Source organism: Bubalus kerabau, chromosome 15, assembly GCF_029407905.1.
Source record: "Bubalus kerabau isolate K-KA32 ecotype Philippines breed swamp buffalo chromosome 15, PCC_UOA_SB_1v2, whole genome shotgun sequence".
Taxonomy (NCBI): Eukaryota; Metazoa; Chordata; class Mammalia; order Artiodactyla; family Bovidae; genus Bubalus; species Bubalus kerabau.
In genome coordinates this window covers 53,014,347-53,040,478 of record NC_073638.1, presented here as the reverse complement: position 1 = coordinate 53,040,478, position 26,132 = coordinate 53,014,347, and the positions used below count along the sequence as shown (strand labels likewise).

The following is a 26,132-nucleotide window of genomic DNA, read 5'->3' as shown; positions in this document are numbered from 1 at the left end:
TATCTAATCTTTTCTATATTGTGTTTCCATTTAGTGTTGCTAATTAGAATAGAAACCTTTATGGTACTCAGTAATAGATTAAAAAATTTTCCAGTCATAAGAAATTGAAAATGTAAATGGCCTGTGCTTTTCTAAAGGATAAGAATAGATTACTATTTCCAAAGAACAGTATAATAGAGGTTGTGTAATGATTAAATAATTATTGGCTGGTTAATTTCGGGATGGACTCTTTGATTAGTTTAAAAAACAATGAGTGCTGTGTGCCAGATTCTGATGAATATACTAGACTTAAACTGATGAACAAAATTGTTACATTGTTATGATCTCTATGACTGCTAGCTGTGCTACTCTTTGTAGCCCCTAGTTTAAGAACTGAAACGAGGCAATAGCTGCTCAAATTAAAATTTAAAGAGTTTTCTTAATCTGGCATTTAGGTATTTGAATTTTTTGAAATGTCTTTTGTCATACAGATACACATTTCTTGATCTGACATGCTAGTGCTCAGTCACATCAGTCGTGTCCGACTCTTTGCAACCCTATGGACCATAGCCCACCAGGCTCCTCTGTCCTTGTGATTTTTCTGGCAAGAATACTGGAGTGGGTTGCCACGCCCTCCTCCAAGGGATCTTCCTGACCCAGGAATAAAACCTGTATCTCCTGTGTGTTCTGCATTGCAGGCAAATTCTTTACTGCTGAGCCACCCATATCATACCCATTTTTAAGATACCTTTTCAAGAAACTAGGAGTTTTAAATGCCCTTTCTGGAGGCTGTACATGACTTGTGTTTCAGGACACAATTCTCTTGTACTTGAGTAATTCAAAATTACAGTGTCACTTTTGTACTCCAAGACTGGGAAATGGTAAGACTTTGCCATAATGCTATAAGAGAAGTATAAAAACTTCAGTTGCATAAAATGTGAGGTCTCATTGTTGTTTAGTCACTAAGTTGTGTCCGACTCTTTTGTGACCCCATGGGCTGTAGCCTACCAGGCTCCTCTGTCCATGGGATTTCCCAGGCAAGAATATTGGGATGGGTTGCCGTTTCCTTCTCCCAGGGATCTTCCCGACCCAGGGATCAAACCCGTGTCTCCTGCATTGCAGGTGGATTCTTTACCACTGAGCCACTTGGGAAGCTGCTCAGTCCTCATTGCTACAAGGTTAATGAAATGCTAAGGGTGACCCTGCTATAAAAACAAAATTTCCAATCATATATATCCAAATTTATATTACCTTCAGATTTATTTATTGCAAGGTGATACTGTACTCTTATAATGTAGCATGTTGGTGGACGTCTTAACTAATCACTTTCTTCAGTTTTTAATGTGAGAAGTTTTCAAATGTACAAAAAAGATGAAGAGTATTTATTTTTCAACATGCTAAATCAACTATTAATATTTTACAGTATAAAATTTATGAGTGTATTTCTGTGCTATAAGTTACAAGTTTAAAGGCCTGATCATAGTCTTATTTTAGGCAAGAATACTTTATAGATGATACTGTTTTTCATCATAGTATGTTTTTATCAAGTTTTCTCACAATTGATGCTAAGAATAGTCACTTTCAATTTAGGTGGTACTACCAAATCTTTCCACTGTTAAAGTTCTTTTTTCTTTTTCCATTGCAATTAACAAGTATTAGTCACCTCCAGTGGCAGCAAGTGAGTCTTTTTCTCCCTTTCTTAAGTATCATTACAATGTCATCCTGAAATTTTAAAAATCAATTTTATTAAGGTATAATATACATAAAATGTAACCATTTCAAGTAAACATTTTCATGGGCTTTGACAAATGCATACCCCTATATATCTATCTCCACAGCCAAGATAGAAAATATTTCTGTCATCCCAAAAATTCTTTTGTGACCAGGCAACAAATGATCTGATGTCAAATAGGTTAGTTCAATTCCAACAACATGAATAATACATCACTTGATATTGTCCTACACATCACATATAAAGATGACCTCACACACTTTTACCAGCCTTATTTTTTATCATAATCTCAGTTTGATGAGTTGTTATGTGTTCAAGTTCATGAATCTTTTCTTCTGTAGTTATAACCTGCTATTAAGGCTATCCTGTGAATTTTTATTTCATATATTACATTTTTAGGTCTATAAGTTTGGTTTGGTTCCTTGTATCTGACAGTTCACTCTTGTTTATCTTCATGATGTCCTTTTAGTCCTTATGTATATTTATAAAAGTGTCTTTAAAGTTCTCATCTACTCATTCTATGATTTCTCACTCTCTACTGACTGATTTTTCCTTTGGTTGTGGCTTGTATTTTTCTCTTATTCAAATACTTAGTACTTTTTTTTTTTTTCACTGAATACAAGAAATAGTGACTGTTTGGCTATTGAGTGAGTGTCTGGATTCTCTTTTCCTCTGTTAAAGCCTGTTGAGTTTTGTTTGGGCAGCCAGCTCAGTTTGATCTGCAGATCAGTTAGATCTGTTCAAGACTTATTTTTAAGCTTTGTTTAGATTGGTTTAGAGTAGCCTTTCCAGTAGGTCTAGTTTAGCCTTATTACTAATGGATCTCCTTTCTGCCATTTCTTCTTATGCCTTGAGAATCCAACAAGATCTCTGGTCTCTCAGCTCTGGCTGTATAGAAATGCAACATCTTTCAGCCCTATACAATCTCTGGGATTTTTTTTTTCAGTTCACAGCTCCATGGTAGACATTCTTTCCATAGTACTTATTCTTTGTGTCTCCTCATGGAGTCCCACTTTATGTACTTTCAATTTATTATGGATTTTTATTCATTTGATTTTTTTTAATATTATAGTTATTCTACTTTAAGCCCCATATTGTCTAAATTTGGCCAGTGGGAGTCCATTTAAGCTAACTTCTGTGTCCTTTTCATATTACTCTTCTTAGTCTTTTAACATAATTTGCTTTCTAGCACAGCAAGCTATCTTACTGCTGTTCAGTTGCTCAGTCATGTCCAACTCATTGCAGCCCCATGGACTGCAGCATGCCAGGCTTCCCTGTCCTTCACCATCTTCTGGAGCTTGCTCAAACTCATGTCCATTGAGTTGGTGATGCCATCCAATCTCACCCTCTGTCATCCCCTTCTCCTCCTGCCTTCAGTCTTTCCCAGCATCAGGGTCTTTTCTAATGTGTCAGGTGGCCAAAATATTGGAACTTCAGCTTCAGCATCAGTCCTTCCAATGAATATTCAAGATTGATTTCCTTTAGGATTGACTATATTAATCTCCTTGCAGTCCGTGGGACTCTCAAGAGTCTTCTTGAACACCACAGTTCAAAAGCATCAATTCTTTGGCACTTAGCTTTCTTTATGGTCCAACTCTCACATCCATACATGACTACTGGAAAAACCGTAGCTTTACTAGACGGACCTTTGTCAGCAAAGTAATATCTCTGATTTTTAATTTGCTGTCTAGGTTGGTCATAGCTTTTCTTCCAAGGAGCAAGCGTCTTTTATTTTTATTTTTATTTTTTGCGTCTTTTAATTTCATGGCTGCAGTCACCATCTGCAGTGATTTTGGAGCCCAAGAAAATAAAGTCTGTCACTGTTTCCATTGTTTCTCCATCTATTTGCCATGAAGTGATGGGACCGGATGCCATGATCATTTTTTGAATGTTGAGTTTTAAGCCAGCTTTTTCACTCTCCTCTTTCACTTTCATCAAAAGGCTCTTTAGTTCCTCTTCACTTTCTTCCATAAGGGTGGTGTCATCTGCATGTCTAAGGTTATTGATATTTCTCCCGGCAGTTTTGGTTCCAGCTTGTGCTTCATCCAGCCTGGCATTTCGCATGATGTTAGACAATAACTCTGCATAGAAGTTAAATAAACAGGGTGACAATGCAGCCTTGATGTACTGCTTTCCCAATTTGGAACCAGTCTGTTGTTCCTTATCTAGTTCTAACAGTTGGATCTTGACCTGCGTACAGGTTTCTCAAGAGGCAGGTAAGGTGGTCTGGTATTCCCGTCTCTTGAAGAATTTTCCAGTTTGTTGTGATCCACATAGTCAAAGGCTTTAGTGTGGTCAGTGAAGCAGAAGTAGATGTTTTTCTGGAATTCTCTTGCTTTTTCTGTGATTCAGTGGATGTTGGCAATTGATCTCTGGTTCCTCTGTCTTTTCTAAATAACAGCTTGAACATCTGGAAGTTCTTGGTTCAGGTACTGTTGAAGCATAGCTTGGAGGATTTTGAGAATTAATTACTTTGCTAGCATGTGAAATGAGTGAAAGCTATCTTAGGCTTGCTTTGTATTCTCTCTGCCCATATTTAGAATTAACCTTTTCTCCAAGAAGCCCTGATTTCTTTTAGTATATAGAATAATATTTAGATACCAAAGTCTAGGCTGTGAAGGTGCTTATTGCACCTGGTTTGTGGTATAGAAATAAATGGGAGTCATCTATTTCTTGGCCCTTTCTTTGTGGTTTAGAGCTAGGAATTTTTTTAGAATCATGAGTTCATACTGATATTCCCAGTTAAAATTTAAAATTGGAAAGATTTTATTAAACTTCTTTGGCTTTTATGTGTATATCTTTTATTTTATATTGAGATTTTTAGTTCCTATATTATCATGATATTTTATTTGCTTTATTCTGCATATGTATTAAATAGTTTCAAAATTAAAATGCAAATATTAATAATACTACAGAGTGACATTTAAGATCTCTTGGAATTCTTCTTGAATGTAGACTATATCTCTTCAAGGGTTTCTGCTTCTGATAATAAGGGACTAGCTTATATCCTCTTTTAGATAACAATTACTAATCTAATCTAGGGTAAAAATATTTAAAATACCTATTTGATAGAACTGGAAAATGCCCCAAAGCATATAAGAACTTGAGAGGAATAGACTGTTCAAAGAATGGGACTATACTTGGTGGCATTTACATTTTACAGCTCTTCCTGAAGGGCTGTACAACTAAGATTCAAGCAGAGAGCCTCAGCCTCACTGGCTTGAGCTGGGAAGTCAGGGAGTTCTCAGATTTGCATATAAATAGCCATCCAAATCCTTGGCCAAACCTAAATAGACATGTGGAACAGAAACTCCAAGGAACTTGGCAAGAAACAACAGCTAGAAGGCTCCCCCCCGCCCCCCTCCAAAAAAATGAGCATAAATTTCAGCTGTTGTTCATCACAGGGAAGCAATGCTAATCATTAGAAAATGGAAGTGATTATATTAATATCAGACAAAATAGGTGGCATAAGAAATGTTAAGAGAGATGATGATTCATAATGATTAAAAAGAAGTACAGTTCATCAAAACAATCCTAAATGTGTTTGTAGCTAATAATAGTTACAGAATAGTTCATATAAAAACTGACAACAAAATGAAAAATAAACACATCTATAATCGTAGTTTGAGACTTCAGCCTTCCGTTCTGTAGTTGATAGAACAAGGAGCTATAAAATTAGTAAATATATAGAAGACTTGAATAACACATGAACCAACTTTACCTAATAGACATTTATAGAACCCTCCACTCCACAGGAGTAGAATATATTGTTATGTTCTTTTAAAGTAGACATGGAGAAATTCCCTGGTAGTCTAGGGGTTAAGACTTTGTGCTTTCACTGCTGGGGGCCTGGGTTCAATCCCTGGTCAAGGAACTAAGCTCCCACAACCCATGAGGCCTGGACAAAAAATAATAATAATAATATAAATAAAGTAGATAGAGAATATTTAGCAAGACCATAGGCTATACCACAAACCCATGTCACTGAGTCTGAAAGGATGTTATGTGGAGTATGTTCTCTGGCCCATCAGAATAAAATTAGAAAGCAGTAACAGAAAGATATCCCAGATATTTGGGAATTAAATTATTTAAGTACAGTAATTTGTTGTTGCCCTTAGGGGGGAAAATATCCAGCTTAATGGCAAAAACAACTATGATTTATTGTCTTTCATCATCTGGGTTTTGTCTGTGTAGTTCTTCCCATGACTTGCCCATGATTACTCAAAGAGCTGCACACAGCTAGAGAACTAGGTCTTTTTTCCGTATGGCCCTCCATCCTCAAATAGGCTAAACAGGTCTTCCTCACATAGTGGAGGCATATACCAAGAAATCAAGTCCTAGTAACACTCTTATCAAGCCTCTGCTTTTATCAGATTTGTATATGTTCCATTGGCCAAAAAGATAATCATATGGACAAGGCCACAATCAATGTGGGAGGGGATGCATGGAGACTCCCATGTTTCATTGGACGTAACCTTTTACCACAATTGATATGACCTTGGTTAAATCATTTTTTCACCTATTCAGTAGAGTTTGTGATATACATTCTCAGGCTTGTTGTATGAATTAAATGAAATAGTATAATTATATAGTACCTAGTATATATGATAAAAGTTGTTTGGGGGTGAGGAGGGGTTTAAGATACCAAAAGTAATTGAGTGGCAAATGGTATTATCTACCAGTATTCATTTCCTACTGTGTGCACTGACCTAAATAGTAGGGTTACAAATAGACACAGTTCTTATCCTTAGAGAAATGATATTTTGAATATAAGTTAATTAAGCCCAAATTAGGTTTACAGATTTTGTAACTGTCAAAAAGTTTCATAAACTCAACCGTGGTGTGACACTTGGATACGCGTATGTTCAGTTTTACATTAAAGTTGGTTAATTGACAGTGTTAATACACCAAGGTTATATATCTTAAAAGATCTGACTTTTTAAAACATCATTTTAAAAAGTTCTATCTTTTTACAAGTTTTAAAGATGATTTGGTCAAGCAGTATCTGGAATGCCATCCAGTTTCAGAGAATGATGCTCTGCAGAATTTTAATTAATTGGCAGATCATCAAAATGCACTTGAAAACACTGCAAAGTTCTGCTTTTAAATAGTTGTTGAAATATAAACAGTTGGAACTCTGAAGAAAGGCTAACATAGTTTATTCTGGAACTGCAGTCTAAGTTTGCAAATACCATGTTCTTTAATTGTTTGGCAAAGTACCGACAAAAATAAATCTTATGAAAACTACACTAATTAGATTTGAGAAAATATAATATACTGATCTCTCTTATGTGTGTGTGTGTGTATGTGTCTTTTTCTCCCTCTCTTTCTTTGTATTTTCTTTGATTCTCTGCTTTAGCAGTTAAATGACTTAGTTATAATTTCCAAAAAGAGGTTTGTTAGTTTACTCATTTTTTAAAAACATTTCATTGCCTATATTAGTTTAAAATACATACTAGAATGGTTCTGAGACTACCGGATATCCACATGCAAAAGAATGAAGCTAGACCCTGACTTCACACCATATATAAAAATAAACTCAACTCAGAATGATCAAATACCCATAAAACAGTTAAAACTATAAAACCCTTATAAGAAACATGGGGATTAACCTTTGTGACCTTGAATTAATTTCTTCGATATGACACCAAAAACCCAAGCTACAAAAGAAAATAAATAAATTGGACTTAATCAAAATTTTAACTTTTATGTATCACTGTTAAGAAGTGAAAGACAGCCCATAGAATGGGGGAAAATATTTGCAAATCATTGCAGATGGTGACTGCAGCCATGAAATTAAAAGATGCTTGCTTCGTGGAAGAAAAACTATGACAAACCTAGACAGCATATTAAAAAGCAGAAAATAAAAAATCAGAGACATTACTTTGCCGACAAAGTTCCATCTAGACAAAGCTATGGTTTTTCCAGTAGTCATATATGGACGTGAGAGCTGGACCATAAAGAAAGCTGAGTGCCGAAGAGTTAAGGCTTTTAAACTGTGGTGTTGGAGAAGACTCTGGAGAGTCCCTGGGACTGCTAGGAGATCAAACCAGTCCATCCTAAAGGAAATCAGTCCTGAGTATTCATTGAAAGGACTGATGCTGAAGCTGAAACTCCAATACTTTGGCTACCTGATGTGAAGAGCTGACTCATTGGAAAAGACCCTGAAGCTGGGAAAGATTGTAGGCAGGAGGACAAGGGGACAACAGAGGAAGAGATGATTTGATGGCATCACCGACTCAATGGACATGAGTTTGAGCAAGCTCCAGGAGTTAGTGATGGACAAGGAGGCCTGGCGTGCTGCAGTCTGTGGGGTCACAGAGAGTTGGACATGCTGAGTGACTAAACTGACCTGATTTGCAAATCAGATATCTAATAAGGGACTTTTTATCTAAAATACATCAAAAGGCTTACAATAAAAAGACAAAGACACAATAAAAACAGTAAAAAGACAACCCAACTTTAAAATGGACAAAAGTTCTGAACAGACATTTTTCCAAAGAAGATATACAGATGATTAAAAAGCACATGAAAAGATGCTTGACATCGTTAGTCATCAGGGAACAAATCAAAACCAGAGTGAAATGCCACTTCACACCAACTTCGATGGCTAGAGTCAAAACTGGCAAACATTAGCAAGTGTTGCCAGGATGTGAAGAAATGGTAATGTTCATACCCTGCTGGTGTGATCGTTAAGTGAGAAAGCTGCTTTGAAAAACAATTTCCCCAAATGGTCAAACATACTGTGACTTTATAACTGAGTAAGTCCAGTCCTAGGTATTTATCTACAAGAAATGAAAACATAGGTCTACAGGAAAACTTGTACACTGATGTATAAGTTGTATACAAATGTTCATAGCAACATTTTCATATTAGCTGAAAAGTTGAAACAACCCATCAACTGACAAATGGATAAACAAAATGTGTTATATCCATGCAATATCCATAAAAAGGAATGAATTACTTATACATGTTACAACATGGATGGACTTTAGAAATATTATTCTAAGTAAGAGAAGCCAGACAGGAAATATTGTATGGTTCTATTTATATTAAATGTTCAGAATAGGCAAATCTAAAACCTGGGTTGAGAAGATCCCCTGGAGATGGGAAAGGCCACCCACTCCAGTATTCTGGCCTGGAGAATTCCGTGAACTGTACAATCTATGAGGTCACAAAGAATCCGACACGACTGAATGACTTTCACTTTCTTTCATAGAGAAAGACGGTAGGTTAGTGGTTCCAGAGGCTACAGAGAATAAGGGATAGGGGAGCAATAGCTAAAGGACATGGCGGGGCTGTGGGGAGGTCTGGAGGTGATTGAACTGTTCTAAAGTTGTGGTGACAGCGCCACAGTTAAAATGGACAAGGATCTGCTGTATGGCACGAGCGCAGGGAACTCTGCTCAATATTATGTGACAACCTAAATGGGATAGTAATTTGAAAAAGAATAGATACATGTATATGTATATACACATACATGTATATGTATAGCTGAATCACTTTGCTGTATACCTGAAACTGTCACATTGTTAAATAACTATACTCCAATTTAAAATAAAAAGTTAAAAAATAAAGTTGTGATAATTGCATGTGTCTGTGAATATGCTATAAGTCGTGTATTATATAATTTAAATTAGTAAATTATATGTGCACTTTATCTCAATAAAGTTGTTACCAAGAAAAAATTATTAGAAGAAACAGATTTTTGCAAGTCTGTTTGCCAAGTAGTGTGCCACAAGCCAGAATCTTTAATTACTGTATATTAAGGTCTATGTGATATCCAAAACCACTGAATTGTGTACTTTAAAGTGACTAATATGGTTAATCTTATATAATATGAATTTTTATCTCTCTCTCTTTTTTTTTTCCCTTTGGCTGCCCCATGTGGCATATAGAATCTTAGTTTCCCATCCAGGGATCAAACTTGTGCCCCCTGCAGTGAAAGAGTGGAATCTTAACCACTGGAGTGCCAGGGAAGTCTCACTGTGCAAAACTTAGAAATACAAAATAAATTTAGCAATGAGAGCTCAGTGAAAGAAGTCAGAGCTCAGATCCTTTTTGATACCAACTCCCTTAGCAGAGAGTCCAGAGAGTGATCAAAATTGTATACTGTAAGGGCTCAGTGAGCACACTTGTTTGTCCAAGAGTCCCATAGAAGACCATCCAGTGAAGGTTCTCAAAATGATCTCAATGGTGCCTTCAAATGTTGAGGAAGACACCACCACTCTTAATACAAAGAACAGTGAGGCTGAGTTTACTACTTGCTAAAGCAAAAAAAAGAATGATATTTACAAAATATAATCTCTCTGACAAAGTAGAACTGATGCAAAGGGTTTTGAGAAGTGTGGGTTTCAGGGACTGGCAGATTTTCAAAACTGGAAATGTACTACATACTTGCACACCACTTTTAACTGATGTATAGAGATAGGACTTCCCTAGAAGTTGGTAGGGAAGGAGGTCTATTCTTCCCTAGACAGTGAAGAATCCGTCTGCAATGCAGGAGACCTGGGTTTGATCCCTGGGTTGGGAAGATCCCCTGGAGGAGGGCATGACAGCCCACTCCACTATTCTTGCCTGGAAAATCCCCACAAACAGAGGAGCCTGGTGGACTACAGTCTATGGGATCTCTAAGAGTCAGACACAACTGAGTGACTAAGCACTAGCACACAGAGATTGGTGGACTGTTGGAAGCAGGAGTGCAAGCTTGACTGCTGATCTTACTGGAGTGAGGCTGTGGTTGACTGGCTGCCTTGCCGAAGCAAGGGACTGTCATTGACTGGCTGACTTAGAGGCATGGCTACTGGGCAAAGCAGTTACTGTTTGATTGGGACAGGTTTGAAGTAATTCTATGATTACTTGCTTATGGCTTGGAACAAGAGCTAAAGAACAGGCAGTGTTTCCTTTTCTTGAATTTGGAGCATAGAAACTTCTTTTATTCCTCAACATCTCCTGTTTCTGGTAGCTGCATTAGAATCTAATTTAAAATCTTTACTCAGTAGGCAGTCAGGAATCACGGGTGTTTTTAAGCAGAGAAGTGACTGATGAGATCGTTCCTAGACTTGTAAAAGGTGGATTATAGAGGAAAAGAGAAAGTCCAGGAAATGGTTTAGAAGGCTGTTGAATATGTTAAACTTTAGAATGTTCTGAGGCGTAGCCTTATTAACAGGAGAGGAGAGCAGACTTTATGTTGCATTAACATCTTCCTTTTCCTTCCCGGTTACCTCTCTCTCTCTCTCTCTCTCTCTCTCTCTCTCTCATCAAGTGAAAAATTAACATCTATGCCAAGGAAGAATTACTAGTGAATATCAAGATTGTCCTAATTACTAAATCAGGAATAACTTTAAATCAATTAATTTGAGGAAAGAATGCTTTGCTTTCTGACCATTTTCTTGGTTCTCTTAGATAATTAAGTTGAAAGCTGAAGCCCGACTGGACCTACTAAAGCAGATTGGCGTTTCTGTCGACACATGGCTAAAGAGTGCAATGAACCAAGTGATGGAAGAACTGGAAAATGAACGATGGGCCCGCCTTCCTGCAGTGACTAATAACGGAACCTTACACTCGGTACAGTTTCTCTTGAATATGATGGGCTAACTCCACTAAAGGATGCTCTCCTATGACTGTGTAACCAAACTTGATAATAGCCAAAATTTTAAAGAAAAAGTAATGGATTTTCTAATGGTTTGTGGTTTTTTCCTTTAGTCTATCACTAATTGAGTTAAACTTAGTGTAGGAAAGAAAGAGAGAAGAAAAAAATAGTACTTTTTTAAAATGTGCATTATATAGTGACAAAATATTATCACTAGTAGATTTATCATTATCCCATTCATAAAAGTAGATATATTTCTTATCCGGAGGTAGCAGGATAAAAATTTTAGTCTAATGTTTCCAGAGTTTTCAGAGGTCTTCTTCAGTGTAAATGAAAATAAACATCCGAAGCATTGTAAACAGTGTTAAAGAAGGGAAAGGAACACAGTCCATGACTTAGTCTGTTCAGTTCACAAGGACTGTCACACTCTGCTCACAGTCTCTTTCTTTCATCAGGGAAACAGTGCTACAGGTATAAGTTTATGAATAAGGCCAGAACTCATGCTTAAGTTTTCTTACTTCAGGTTAAGAGTGTTCTCCACTCTGATGTCATCCAGTTCAACCATGGTTTTTCATCCTGGAAATCTGAGTATCAGAAAAGTTCAGTGATTTGCCTGATATTACATAGGTGGATATATAATGCCTTGCTGGTCAAACTATTTTTTCCTACTATCTCCCTACCCATTATTCTCTTTCATCCAGTTTATTTCCATATGGCATTTATTACAATCTGTATTTGTCTTCTTGTTTAATTTTATTTATCATCTATCTTCTTCCCTGAAATGTAATTTCCATGCCTACCTGGTTCACTGTTCTGCACAGCAAAGTGTCTGGCACATGTCAGTACAAAGTGAATGAATCAACAGATAAATGGAATAGTGTGTGTGCTCAGTTTCTCAGTCATGTCTGACTCTTTGCAACCCGCTAGACTGTAGCCCACCAGGCTTCTCTGTCTATGGAACTTTCCAAGCAAGAATACTGGAGTGGGTTGCCACTTCTTACTTCAGGGGATCTTCCCAACTCAGGGATCAAACCTATGTCTCTTTGTCTCCTGCATTGGCAGGTGGATTCCTTACCTCTGCACCACCTGGGAAGCCCAGATGGCATAGTAGCAAACTAAAACTCTAATCTCCTGACTTTCCACTATATCCATAATGCCTCTTCAATATTTGTGCTCTTCAGATAAAAGGAATTGAGCTAGAGAAAGTGGCCATAGTTTAAGAACATTCCTGGAAGTTTTGTCAGTTTTTTCACATGGCATTCTGACTTTCTAATGAGAATACGCTTGTACATTTAAAGAAGATTGTGAGTGCATGTGCATTTTAAGGAAAAGCAGTCTACTGAAGGTTTATTTTTATTTCACTATTAATGGTAATCCAGCTGGGGAAAATAAGTACATATCACCTATTTGACGTTGGAGTTAGAAGAACTTAGCCTGTTTCAAATACAACAGAGTTGCTCTGTCTCATGGAATGTCTCTTCCCATTGCGTCTTTTTAAAAGCCACAACTTCCATCTAATTCATGTTATTCTGTTTAACAAAGCTTACAATGATAACAAATTCCAGATACATTCTTGCTTTTGGCTTCTTCAACAGTACTTACTGTTGGCAACTTATCAACCCCATGGTTTTCCTCAGACTAGCATCTTTTCTATCAACTGGGCAGGCATTTATCCCTATGTGCCCACTTCCTGGCAAATTGGAGATGAACAAGACTTGGTATTTCTCCTCAAAAAGCTTACACACTGGTAGAGCAGACAGACTTCTATGGATCTTAATGATACATGGAAGTGTATGACTGAACTATTGTGTAGCAAACTTGAACTTGATAACTACTAACTCCTTAGCACATATTGGAAAAAGTCTCTGGATTTCAGAAATTCTAAGATACCCTCCAGCTCCAAAATCTCATGGTTTTGTAAAATTGTATCAGAAAAACTTAACATATCTTATTATTGCATTTCACTTTATTGTGCTCACAAACAATTGCATTTTTTAACAAATTAAAGGTTTCCTTTTTCATTTTACGTTTGTTATGGTGATCTGTGATCAGCGATCTGTGATGTTACCACTGTAACATTTTGGGGCACCACAAATCCCACCTGTTAATTGATAAATGTTTGTGTGTTTTGACTGCTTCCCTGACTAGCCATTCTTCTGTCTATCTCCGTCTCTTCTGGCCTCCCTATTCCTAGAGATGCAACCATATTGAAATTAGGCTGATTAATAATCTATAGAGTGGTCAGGTGAAAGGGAGAGTTGCACATCTCTCAGTCTGAATCAAAAGCTAGAAATGATTGAGCTTAATGAGAAAGGAACATCAAAAGCCAACATAGGCCAAAAGCTAGACCTCTTGAGCCAAATGTTTGGCCATGTTATGGATGCAAATGAAAAGTTCTTAAGGGAGATGAAAAGTACTACTCCAGTGAATATGTGAATGATAAGAAAGAAAAAAAGCTTTATTACTGGTAGCAAGGAAGTTTTAGTGGTCTGGATAAATGATCAAACCAGCCACAACATTCCATTAAGCCAAGCTTAATCCAGAGCAAGGCCCTAACTGTTTTCAATTCTATGAAGCCTGAAAGAAGTAAGGAAGCTGTAAAAGAAAAGTTGGAAGCTAGCAGAGGTTGATTCATAAAGTTTAAGGAAAGAAACTGTCTTTGTAACATATAAGTGCAAGGTGAAGCAGCAAATGCTAATGACGGAAGCTACAGCAGGTTATCCAGAAGATCTAGCTAAGATCATTAATGAAGGTAGTCACACTGAAAAATAGATTTTTCAATGTAGACAGAATAGCTTTGCCATGGGAAAAGATGTCACCTAGGACTTACATAGATAGAGAGAAGGCAATGCCTGGGCTTCAAAGCTTCGAAGCACAGGCCGACTGTTTTGTTAGGGGCTAAGGAAGCTGGTGACTTTAAGTTGAAGCCGGTGCTCATTTACCATTCTGAAAATTCTAGGAACTTTAAGGCAGTGGCACCCAACTCCAGCACTCTTGCTTGGAAAATCCCACTGATGGAGGAGCCTGGTAGGCTGCAGTCCATGGGGTTGCGAAGAGTTGGACACGACTGAGTGACTTCCCTTTCACTTTTGACTTTCCTGCATTGGAGAAGGAAATGGCAACCCACTCCAGTGTTCTTGCCTGGAGAATCCCAGGGACAGTGGAGCCTGGTGGGCTGCCGTCTATGGGGTCGCACAGAGTCGGACACGACTGAAGCGACTTAGCAGCAGCAGCAGGGACTTTAAGAATTATGCTAAGTCTACTCTGCTATGCTCTGTAAATGGAACAAAACCTGGATGACAGTGTATCACTTTACAACATGTCTTTATGAATATTTTATACCCACTGTTTAAGATCTACTACGCAGTCTTCCCTGGTGGCTCAGTGGTAAAGAATCTGCCCTGCCAATGCAGGAGACAGGGGTTTGATCCTTAGTTTGGGATGATGCCACATGCCACAGAGCAACTAAGCCCGTGAGCCACAACTGCTGAGCCCATGTGCTGCAGCTACTGAAACCTGCGTCCCTGGAGCCTGTGCTCTGCAACAAGAGAAGCCACCGCAATGCGAAGCCCTCCCACTGCAGCTAGAGAGCAGCCCCTGCTTGCCACAACTAGAGAAAAGCCCATGCAGCAACCAAGACCTAGCACAGCCAAAAAACAAATAAATTTTTTTTTTAATTTTAAAAGATCTACTACTCAGAAAAAAAGATTCCTTTGCAAATATTACTGTTCATTGGCAATGCACCTGGTCGCCCAAGAGCTCTGATGGAGATGTACAATGAGATTCATGTTGTTTTCATACCTGCTAATACAGTATCCCTTTGGTAGCCCATGGATCAAGGAGTAATTTTGATGTTCAGGTCTAATGACTTAAGATATACATTTCATAAGTCTGTAGTTGCCTTAGATAGTTATTCTTCTGATGCCTCTAGGCAGAGTAAGTTAAAAACCTTTTGGAAAGGATTCACCATTTTAGATGCCACTTAGAACACTCATGATTCATGGGAAGAGGTCAAAATATCAATATGAACAGGACTTTGGAAGTTGATTCCAACCCTCATGGATGACTTTGAGGGATTCAAGAATTCAGAGGAGGAAGTAATGCAAGAGAAGTAGTAATAGCAAGAGATCTAGAACTAGAAGTGGAGCCTCAAGATGTGACTGATTGCTGCAATCATGTAATAAAACTGTAATGGATTAAGAGTTACTTCTTATGTATGAGCAAAGAAAGTGGTTTCTTGAGATGGAATTTACTCCTGGTGAAGATGTTGTGAAGACTGCTGATGTAACAACAAAAGGTTTAGACTATTACATGACCTTAGTTGATAAATCAGGGTTTAAGAGGATTGCCTCCAGTTTTGAAAGTTTTACCGTGGGTAAAATGCTATCAAATAGCTTTGCATGCTACAGAGAAATAGTTCATGAGAGGAAGAGTCAGTCAGTGCCACAAACTTCAGTGTTATCCCATTTTAAGAAATTGCCATGGACACCCCAACTTTCAGCAGCCACCACCTTGATCAGTCAGTATCCATCAACACTGAAGCAAGACCTTTTTACCAGCAAAAAGATTATGACTCACTGAAGACTCAAATGATAGCATTTTTTGGCTATGAAGTATTTCTTAATTAAGGTATATAAATTTTTTAGACATACAGTATTGCATGCTTAATAACTACAGTATAATGTAAACATAGATTTATGTGCATAGAGATCAAACCAGTCAATCCTAAAGGAAATCAGTCCTGAATATTCATTGAGGACTCATTGGAGCTAAAGCTCCAATACTTTGGTCACCTGATGCATAGAACTGACTCACTGGAAAAGACCCTGATGCTGGGAAAGATTGAAGGCAGGAGGAGAAGTAGATGACAGAGGATGAGTTGGTTGGATGGCATCACTGACTGGATGGACATGAGTTTGAGCAAGCTCCAGGAGTTGATGATGGACAGGGAAGCCTAATGTTCTGCTGTCCATGGTGTCACAAAAAGTCATAGATGACTAAGTGACTGAACTGAACTGACTTTACTGTGGTGGTCCAAATCCAAACCCACAATATCTCCAAGGTATGCTTATACCAGCTTGAAAAATCGGAGAGAAGGAAATGTCCTCACAAAGATAATGTCATTTGGGATAGTCTTTAAAGAAATTTAACAAGAGATAAAGGAAGGCATCTGAGTATGAAGGAAGGAAATGAAGGAGATGTCCCTAGTATAGTATCTGGCAGTGAGTAGTACAGACTGGCTGTAAGTGTTGAATAAATCGGGTATTTTTGACAACTGTCCCGAAACATCAGCTCATCTAGAGACATGTCGTATCCTCTGTGAAAGGAGCATTTTGCAATCCCATTCCACTCTTTCTTCCCTCTAGTCGCTCTTACAGAACCTGTGTTTTCTCGGTTTCAGCTGAGGGATGTATTTTGTGGATGCTCTACTATCAGTATAAATAAGGGAAAGATGTAAGCATAAAATAGTTTAATGAAGTCCCAATATTTATTTAACCTGATTTTAAATGACAACCCTGAAATAACTTGGAGGAATTTGTAGCTCTTCACACTGACAGCTAGCTGGAGAGGAACAGAGAGTAGAAATACACATTCGGGGGCCAAATGATTTCTTCCATTACAGATGCCAGCAAAAGCATTAATCATCAGGTTTAGAATTCCCTTTCATCTGGAAAACATAGTTAATAGTACTATTAGACATTACTAATGTAAAGTGCCCTATAGAGATAAATATTTTTAAAAACGTATATTGTTTATCTTACAGAATAAGGAAGGGACTATACTTTCTTGAGTATTAACTCTTTACCTTCTGTATTATGCTGTGGTACAGAATATAGGAATAGGAAGGGAAAAAATCACAATATAGCAACATTTTTTAATGGAGGGCATTCTACTGGTATAACTGTTCAGTTGATGGTTAATCAGACCCTGCCTACAGTCTCCTATGATTGGATTGCTGCCAGTGACCCAGTCGCCCCTTTTGTCACTTATCCCTTCTCATTTTCTTGCCTTCTCTTACTCAGAAACCCTTACCCAGTTTAAAACCTAATTTTGAAATTATATTTATTATAGAATAGAAAAATTATATAACTAGATAACAAAAAATTAGGAAGTATGGCAGAGAAGAAAATAAAGAAAGCGCCATCCTTATAACAACACTGTTAGCAACTTAATTGAATTCCTTCCTCTTTCTACTATTCCTTTTTTGAACACCTGTATCATAATAAGGTTAATTTTGGGTATTTTTAGCTAACATTCCATATTGACGGATGACCTTCATAATCATCCTTTTCATGTCTGTGTAATATCCCATCAGGAATGCATTTACTTAACTCTTTGTGTTTAGTATTTGGCTTGCCTCCACATAGTCTAAATAACACTCTTTAAAACATTTTTACACATTTTTCCATACCGGGGATTTTTTTTTTCTGTAAGTTAGAATCTTAGAATTACTGAGTCAGAGATTCTTAGTTTGAGGTTGGTTTATTTTTGTTCTTTCTGTCTGTTGTTTTTTCCCCTCTAGATTTTCAGACTGTAGCTGACAGTGTTTACATGACTTCCTTGTTTTCAACCACTTCCCCCAACTACTATGCCAAGGCATCCTGACATCTACTCTGTTGGGAAGCATCCCTAAGTATATGAGCATTTCACAGAGTTGCATAGAAATAAGTTCTAGTCTGTTCATTATGAAGATCATGCTAAGTATGTGTTTGAAAGGCAAGAGTAAAGATTTTAAACCTTTAGGATGCTAATTTGGTTCCCATCTGCCTCAGTAATGCTTTATAGTCCTTGCATCCAATGGGCTTTGTTTTTATAACACAGAAACCTGTTTGTTGGCTTGAGCTAAATCCCAAAGAAATGAACAATGGATTTTCATGATGAGAGAAATGTAAACTATAGAAAATAATGGAATACACCTACAAAAATCTTCAGTTGCTTTTTTATTTACAGTATTTCCAGATGGGCATTCATCTTTTTACTGGACTAAACTCCATACTAAAAATGTCCACACTTTTAATGAAACTGACATTTCAGGTTCCCAGTAGGATCAGTTTAATTCAATTCAGTAAGCATGTATTGAGCCTTCACTGCTCATGATACCCTTTGCCAGGGGCTGGAAATTATCTAGCTGCATATAATGACTGTTGGGTTGGTGTCCACAGATCAAGAGAACCAGTGTCTCATACTGACAGCCAAGACCAAAGATAGGCATTGAAAAGCTAGAGCATTTCACTTCTAAGAGAAGTATCTCTAGCCGTTTTATGTTCTTTGACTTTCTCCATAGCCATAACAAGTAAAGTGCTTGACACAGGTCCTAACACATGATACATGTTCAAAAATATTAATCTGAACTTTAAGCAATTTATTCCAGTTCTACCAACTAAGCTAAAAATACTACCGAAAAGAGGGTATTCACTTTGGTAAATCATCTGTTCTGTACCAGGTACCATGTCAGGCACATTCATATATTATTTTAATTAATGATCACAACCATCCTGAATGTATTTACAGATGAGAAGGTAGAAGAATTAACTATCTTGCCCAGCAGCACGCAGCTAGTAAGTGGAGAGAGCTGGGATTAGAACCCAAATATGTCTGCCTCTAAAGCCCTGCTTTTTTTTCTCACTCCTTGGATGACTATTACGCTAACCTTTTTTGTGATTCATTTCAATTGCTGTATCTTTTCTTTTTTCATTTCTTGTTTTAAGCATCTGGTGAATTATCGACTGCCCTATTTTGATGTAATTAATGGTCTTATAGCATCTTCAAGTACTGTGCAACCAGTTGTCATTAAAATTCCCAAGCTTTATTATTCTTAACAGTTTTACTGAAGTATAATTGAAATACAATAGATTACACATATTTAAAAACATACACTTTGTTTGACCTCTTTCATACAGCATAATTATTTTGAGGAGCATCCATGTTGTTACATGTCAGTCTTTTAATTGCTGAGTTATATTCTGTTGTATGAATATACCACAAAATTTGTTTATTCATTCACTCTGATGATGGGCATTTGAGTTGTTTGGGGCTCTTTCAGGTAAAACTGCTATGTGTGTCTGTTTTAGCTGGGTCATATAGTGGCTATATGTTTAACATTTTAAGTAACTCTCAGGCTATTTTCCAAAGTGGTGGTTGTACCATTTTACATTCCTATCAATGGAGTACTAGTGTTCCGGTTGTTCCACTACCTTGCCAATAGCTAGTATGGTCAATCTTATTAATTTTAGATATTTTAATAGGTGTGCAGTAGTGGATCATTATCATTTAATTTACATTTCACTAATAATGTTGAGCATCTTTTCACATGCTTGTTTTCCACATGTATATCTTCTTCAGTGAACTATCCATTCATGTCTTTCAGGCATATTTCATTAGGTTGTTTGTTCTCTTTTTATTGTATTTTGAGAGTTCTTTTTATACTCTGGATACAAATCTTTTATCAGATAGATGATTTATGTAATTTTCTCCCAGTCTGTGCCTTGTCTTTTCATTTTCTTAACGGTATCTTTCGCAGAGCAGAAATTTTTTGGTTGAAGTCCAACTTACTTTTTTTTCTCTTTCACGGACCATGCTGTGATATAACCAGGAAACCTTTGACCAACCCAAAGTCATAAAGATTTTCTTGTACGTTTTATAATTTTAGGTTTTACATTTAAGTTTGTGATTGTATGAGTTAAGAAGAGTGAGTACAATTCTTTTTTCTTGTTGTTGTTGAAAAGACGGTCATTTCTCTACTGAAATGCCTTTACATCTTTGTCAAAAATCAACTAACCATATATGTATGGGTCTGTATTTGGACCTCCTATTCTGTTTCATTGATCTTTTTGCCTAGCTTGATGACAGTGCTGCTGTGTCTTAATTATTGTAACTTTTAAGTCCGGAAGTCAGGTGAAATCTTCCACCTTTCTTCCTTTTCAAAATTGTTTTGGATATTCTCATTCCTTTGCTTTTCCATATGAATTTTAAAATCGGTTTTCTACCAGAAAAACCTACCAGAATTTTTTCATTAGGATTACAGCGAATTTGTAGATCAGCTTGAAGATATTTGATATCATAACAATATTGAGTCTTTCAATTGTCTTTCACTTCTCTAAGCAGTGTTTTCAGTGTGTAGATGTTGCACATCTTTTGTCAGACTTATCTCTAGTTCATAGTTTTTGATGCTGTCCTAATAGTTTTTATTCCAACTTCTGATTTTTCATTACTAACATATAGAAATACAATTTATTTTTGTATATCGATTTTGTATCCTACAACATTGCTAAACTCATTCATTAGTTTTTTTTTAATGTAGATTTTCTATATAGATAATCATGTAACCTCTATACAAATACAGTTTTACGTCTTCCTTTCCAATTCAAAATGCCTTTTATCTCCTTCTATGCTTACTTCCTCCCCACCCCCCCTTATTGTAACAGCTCCAGTGTCCAGTACACTGCTTGAATAGAAGTGGTGAGAACCAATATGATGTTCTTGCGTTGTTCCCAAACTTAGGGAGAAAGCATAGTCTTTCACCATTAAGTATGATGTTCACAGTAGGATTTTTGTAGATGCCCTTTCCCATGTCAAGGAAGTTTCCTCCATTTTTTGTTTAGTTTACTGATAGGAATGGATGTTGAAGTGAAGTGTTCGTTGCTTAATTGTGTCTGACTCCTTGCCACCCCATGGGCTGTAGCCCGCTAGGCTTCTCTGTCCGTGGGACTCTCCAGGCAAGAATGCTGGACTGAATTGCCATTCCCTTCTCCAGAGGATCTTCCTGACTCAGGGATCGAACCCCAGTCTCCTATTGCAGGCAAATTCTTGATTGTTTGAGCTACAGCAAAGTCCTAAATATTAAATGATTTTTCTTATTAGTTTGTTAATATGGTGAAGTACACTGATGATTTTTCACATATTAAACCAACTTTGCATTCCTGATGAACTGTTATCCTTTTTATATATTGATTAGAATTGATTTGTTAAAATTTTGATTAGCATTTTATATGTCTGATTATGGCGGATACTTTATTAGTCTATAGTTTTCTTAAACTGTTTTTGTATGATTTTGGAATAATGCTTGTCTCATAAAATAATTTGAATCCCTTCCTCTTCAATTTTCTGGAAGCCTATGTAGAATTTTTTTCTTCCTTATATGTTTAGTAGAACTCAACAGAGCCTGGACCTGGAGGGGAGTTTTGTGGGAGTTTTTTAAGCAACAAACTCAATTCCTTTAATTGAGATAGGGTTCTTCAACTTAGTCTTCTTGAATAGACTTTGATCATTTGTGTCTTTCAAAAAATTTGTTTGTTTCATGTAAGTTGCCACATTTATTGGCATAAAGTTGTTCATAATATTTTTTATTATTTGATTGTCTGGAGGATCTGTAGTGATATCACTTCTCCTACTCCTTGATGCTGGTTATTTGTTTCTCCTTTTTTTCCCCCTTGATCATCCTACTAGAGGTTTGTAAATTTGATGTATCGTCACCAAAAAACAAAACAGCTTTTGATTTCATTGACTTTTTTCCCTGTTGTTTTCTGTTTTTTTATTTTATTGATTTCTGCTCTTGTTTTTTATTATTTCCTTTTCCTGATTAATTTGGACTTAATTTGCTGTTTCCTAATATTTTTAACATGGAAGCTGAGGTCACTGATGTGAGACTTTACTTCTTTTTCAATATAGGCATGTCATACTAAACATTTCCCACTACATGTTGCTTAAGCACCACCACACAAACTCAGATATATTGTGTTATTATTTCCATTCAATTTTAAATATTTTCTAATTGGTCTTTTAATTTCTTCTTTGTTTCATGGATTGTTTAGAAGTGTTATTGAGTTTCCAAATATTTGGCAATTTTACAGATACCTTTCTGTTAATGACATAATATATTTCCATTGTGGTCAGATAACACACTTGAATCATTTTTAATTTATCAAGACTTGTTTTGTGGCCCATTGTATGGTATATCTCAATAAATGTTCCATGTGTACTTGAAAAGAATATATAATCTGCTATTGTTAGGTGTTATCTTTGATAAATGTCAATTAAATTGGTTTGTAATGTTGTTCAAGTCTTCCGCATCCTTACTGATTTTCTAATTTCTCTACCTGATGCCCTATGCCTTGTGAGGTTTTCTGCTCTGTTAAGAGGGAACAGGAAATGTTCCCAGGCCCGTGTGAATGCTGAGGATGGTTCCCTCTAATCCTTTGAGGGGTTCTATCAGTGGCTTCGAGTCATTCTTGATGTACATGTTCTGATCAGTGCTTAGCTGAAGACTTAAGGAGGACCCTCTGCAGATTTCCTGAGTTCTCTCTATGCATTTCTCTTTTCTTCATTACTGTGCAAGCCCTAGCCACTTTGGCCTTCCTGAAGTCCCAGTTTCATGTCTTCAATTCCAGTAGATCACCAACCTCTTCTAGGTTCCCTCCTGGTGTATGTCATCTTGGAAACTTTTTTCAGGTAGTAGGTTGGGGAAATTGTTTGTTTCCCGCAAGGATCACTGTTCTTCATCACATAATGTCCAGTGTCTTGAAAGCGGTTCTTTTGTAAATTTTGAACAGTTTTTTAGCCTTTTCTGGAAGGTTTAACCCTGGTCCCTGATACTCCATCTTGCCTGGAAACAGAAATCCATTTGGCTGATATTTTCAACATCATCTTTTATAATATACCTGTGTTGTATTTGGAATGATGTTCACAGTGACCACTTTTCTGTCTAGATGGAATTCAGAGGTTCTGCTAGCCACTTACAGGGAGCTGTCTTCCTCTAAGCTGGATATCACCAGATATTTTTTTTTTAATCTATCTTCTCCTTTCCTCATAAAAACAACAATTATGTATTCAGTGTCACCTTTGTACCAAGCATATATTAAGGGTTTAAGTGTTGCCTCACTTAATCCTCATGATAACTTTGTTAAGAAGTAATTGTCTTCATTATGGAGATGAGGTAATTGAAGTTGAGAAATCAAATAATTTGCCCAAGGTCATACAGCAAATAAATGGCATAGTCAGCATTCAGACCCAAGTCTGTCAGATCCATAAAGCTGATGAAGCCCTTCAGAGGTAATTTGCTGAGTATGAGGTCAGCTACTAAAACCAACTCAGAAAGGTTCTTCTTATCTGCCATTGCAATAAGAGTAAGCATTTTACAACATCTCAGAAAGGAAAATTATTAGTACCACTGGAAAGAATAGTTTTGATTAAAATTCTGTCAGGGGACAGGAAGGAAAAGGGATAAGTGAGCAGTTAAGAAACAGGAAGAACGTGCTTTTAGAAATGCTAGGTCAAGAAAACATTGCAACAGTTTAAAAAAAAAAAAAAGGAAACGTTGCAACAGTTAAGTTACAGAAGGTGGCAGAGGAAAAAGGAAGAAGCTGTCCTGAGATGACATACTTTGGAAAACTGCAAGAGCAGTGCAAAAGCATGTAGCAGTGACCCCTGCTGCTGTCACTGCAACCTTCCATTCCCTTCTGTGAGAATCAGAAAATGAATTCAAAATAAAGAAGAAAAAAAGAATGTTTAGTATCAGATAACATTGCCAAGATGAAACATTTTGAACTGATTCCCAGTGCCAAAACACAGTACATATTAACATTCCTTACACTGTATTTTTGGAAACTTGCTCTACCCACATTGGCTTTAATTTTTTCATGGATATATGGGTGTTTTGTTTTGCTTTTTGTGCCCACAGTTGTCTGTAACCTTTTCTAGAGTATAAAGGCATCTTCCAAGTATATGTAAATATGTTTGTTAGTTTGAGGGCTTCCCAGGTGGCGCTAGTTGTAAAGAACCTGCCTGCCAATGCAGGAGAGTAAGAGGGTTCAGTCCCTGGGTCGGAAGATGCCCTGGAGAAGGGCATGGCCACCTGCTCCAGTATTCTTGCCTGGAGAATCCCATGGACAGAAATCTGCTCTGACCTTCTTCTCGAGTCACTCTCTCCACACTCACAGGGCTGTCTGTGCACTCAGCGTTTGGGTATGCTGACTTCCCAGTCTAGGTTGTGAACTCCTGCAAAGCAGACTATGTCCTTCATTTCATATCTCAGAGCCTAGCTTAGTGTTCAGCATTAAGTAGGTGTTTGATATTTTAATTAATTGTTCTACCATAAGGCCCAATTCTGACTGCCTATCCTTTATATCCTTACTGTGTAAATCTTAGTGCCTTTGTATGTTTGAACATTGGGAAAAGTAGCCAAATAAGTGTTTGTATGTAGCTAGAAACCAAGAAACCTTTAAACTTATTTTGTTTCTTCTTTGATGGATTTTTAATTTAAAAAGTAAAACTTACTTTTTGTTTATAGTTCAGAGATATATAGAACAAGCCAATCTCCTATGTTCCCCAGTCTTAGTTCTTCTTACTCTGCCTACCTCTGTCAGATGTTTATGCTCATTTAAGTGTTATTTGCATTTTAATGTAATAGACAGTACTCTAGATAAATACATTTTTACACTTAATTCCATTTTAATTAATATATGCCTTTTAGCTATGGCCAGTAATATACCTTGAAACTGGATTTATTTTCATTTATTTTCCTTGAAATTACATTTCAAAAGAAACTGTGCCCTTTTCTGTGGCAAAATATATGCAACATAAACTTCATCATTTAAACCATTTTAAAATACAAAGTTCAATGGCATTAAGTGCATTCACATTTTTTTGTGCAACCATTAACCATCATCCATCTCCAGAACTCTTTATCTTGCAAAAAGTGAAACTCTATACCAATTAAAGAGTAGCTCCCTGTTCCCCCAGCCCCAAAATCCCTGACAACCAGCATTCTACTTTCTGTCTCTATAAATTTGACTACTCTAGGTAGTTCATATAAGTAGAATCATGCAGTATTTGTCTTCTTTGTGACTGGCGCATTTCATTTAATATTAATGCCCTTAGGGTTCACCCATACTGTAGCATGTGTCAGAATGGCCTTCCTTTTTAAAGCTAAGTAATATTCTGCTGTCATATACCGCAGTTTGTTCATCCAGCCATGTCAGTGGATGCTTGGGTTGCTTCCACCTTGTGGCTATTGTGAATAAATGCTGCTGTCAATATTGGTATACGAATATCTATTCACATCCCTGCTTTCAAAGTCTTTTGGGAAAAATGATTGAAAGAACAGAATAGAAATTAAAATTGAAGAGCATTGGGAATACAGTGAAATTGCTGGATTATATGGTAATTCTATGTTAAACTTTTTTAAGGAACCATCATAGCATTTTTCCAAAGCAGCTACACCATTTTACATTCCTACCAGCAGAGCACACATGCTCTAATTTATCCGTATCTATTTTTTTTTAAGTAATTTTATTTATTTATTGTTTTGGGCTGTGCTGGGTCTTCATTGCTGTGCAGGCTTTTTTTTTTTTTTTTTCCAAGGAGGTACCAGTTTACATTTAAACCAGCCATAGATGAAAACCTGTTTCTCTACATCGTTGGTTCAGTTCATTCAGTTTAGTCACTCGCTCGTGTCTGACTCCTTGCAACCCCATGAATCGCAGGACTCCAGGCCTCCCTATCCATCACCAACTCCCGGAGTTCACCCAAACTCATGTGCATCGAGTTGGTGATGCCATTCAGCCATCTCATCCTCTATCGTCCCCTTCTCCTCCTGCCCCCAAATCCCTCCCAGTATCAGGGTCTTTTCCAATGAGTCAACTCTTCACATGAGGTGGCCAAAGTATTGGAGTTTCAGCCTCAGCATCAGTCCTTCCAATGAACGCCCAGGACTGATCTTCAGAATGGACTGGTTGGATCTTCTTGCATTCCAAGGTGTTGGTAGCATTTAGAAATCTTTTTATGTTTGCTAATATGATCAGTTTTAAATGGTAAGAGGCCTTCATTAGTCAG

General features: G+C 37.0%; 1 protein-coding gene across 4 annotated transcripts in view; it reads left to right on the top strand.

Annotated features, from left to right (window-relative positions):
* The window catches only part of FCHSD2 (FCH and double SH3 domains 2), a 237,908-nt gene that overhangs the window by 198,450 nt on the left and 13,326 nt on the right, over positions 1–26,132 (top strand). For all 4 annotated transcript variants that reach the window (XM_055549012.1, XM_055549014.1, XM_055549015.1 and 1 more), the window contains exon 13: positions 11,117–11,278. In XM_055549012.1, coding sequence (XP_055404987.1) covers positions 11,117–11,278 — 162 coding nt within the window. The remainder of the gene's footprint in view (positions 1–11,116; positions 11,279–26,132) is intronic.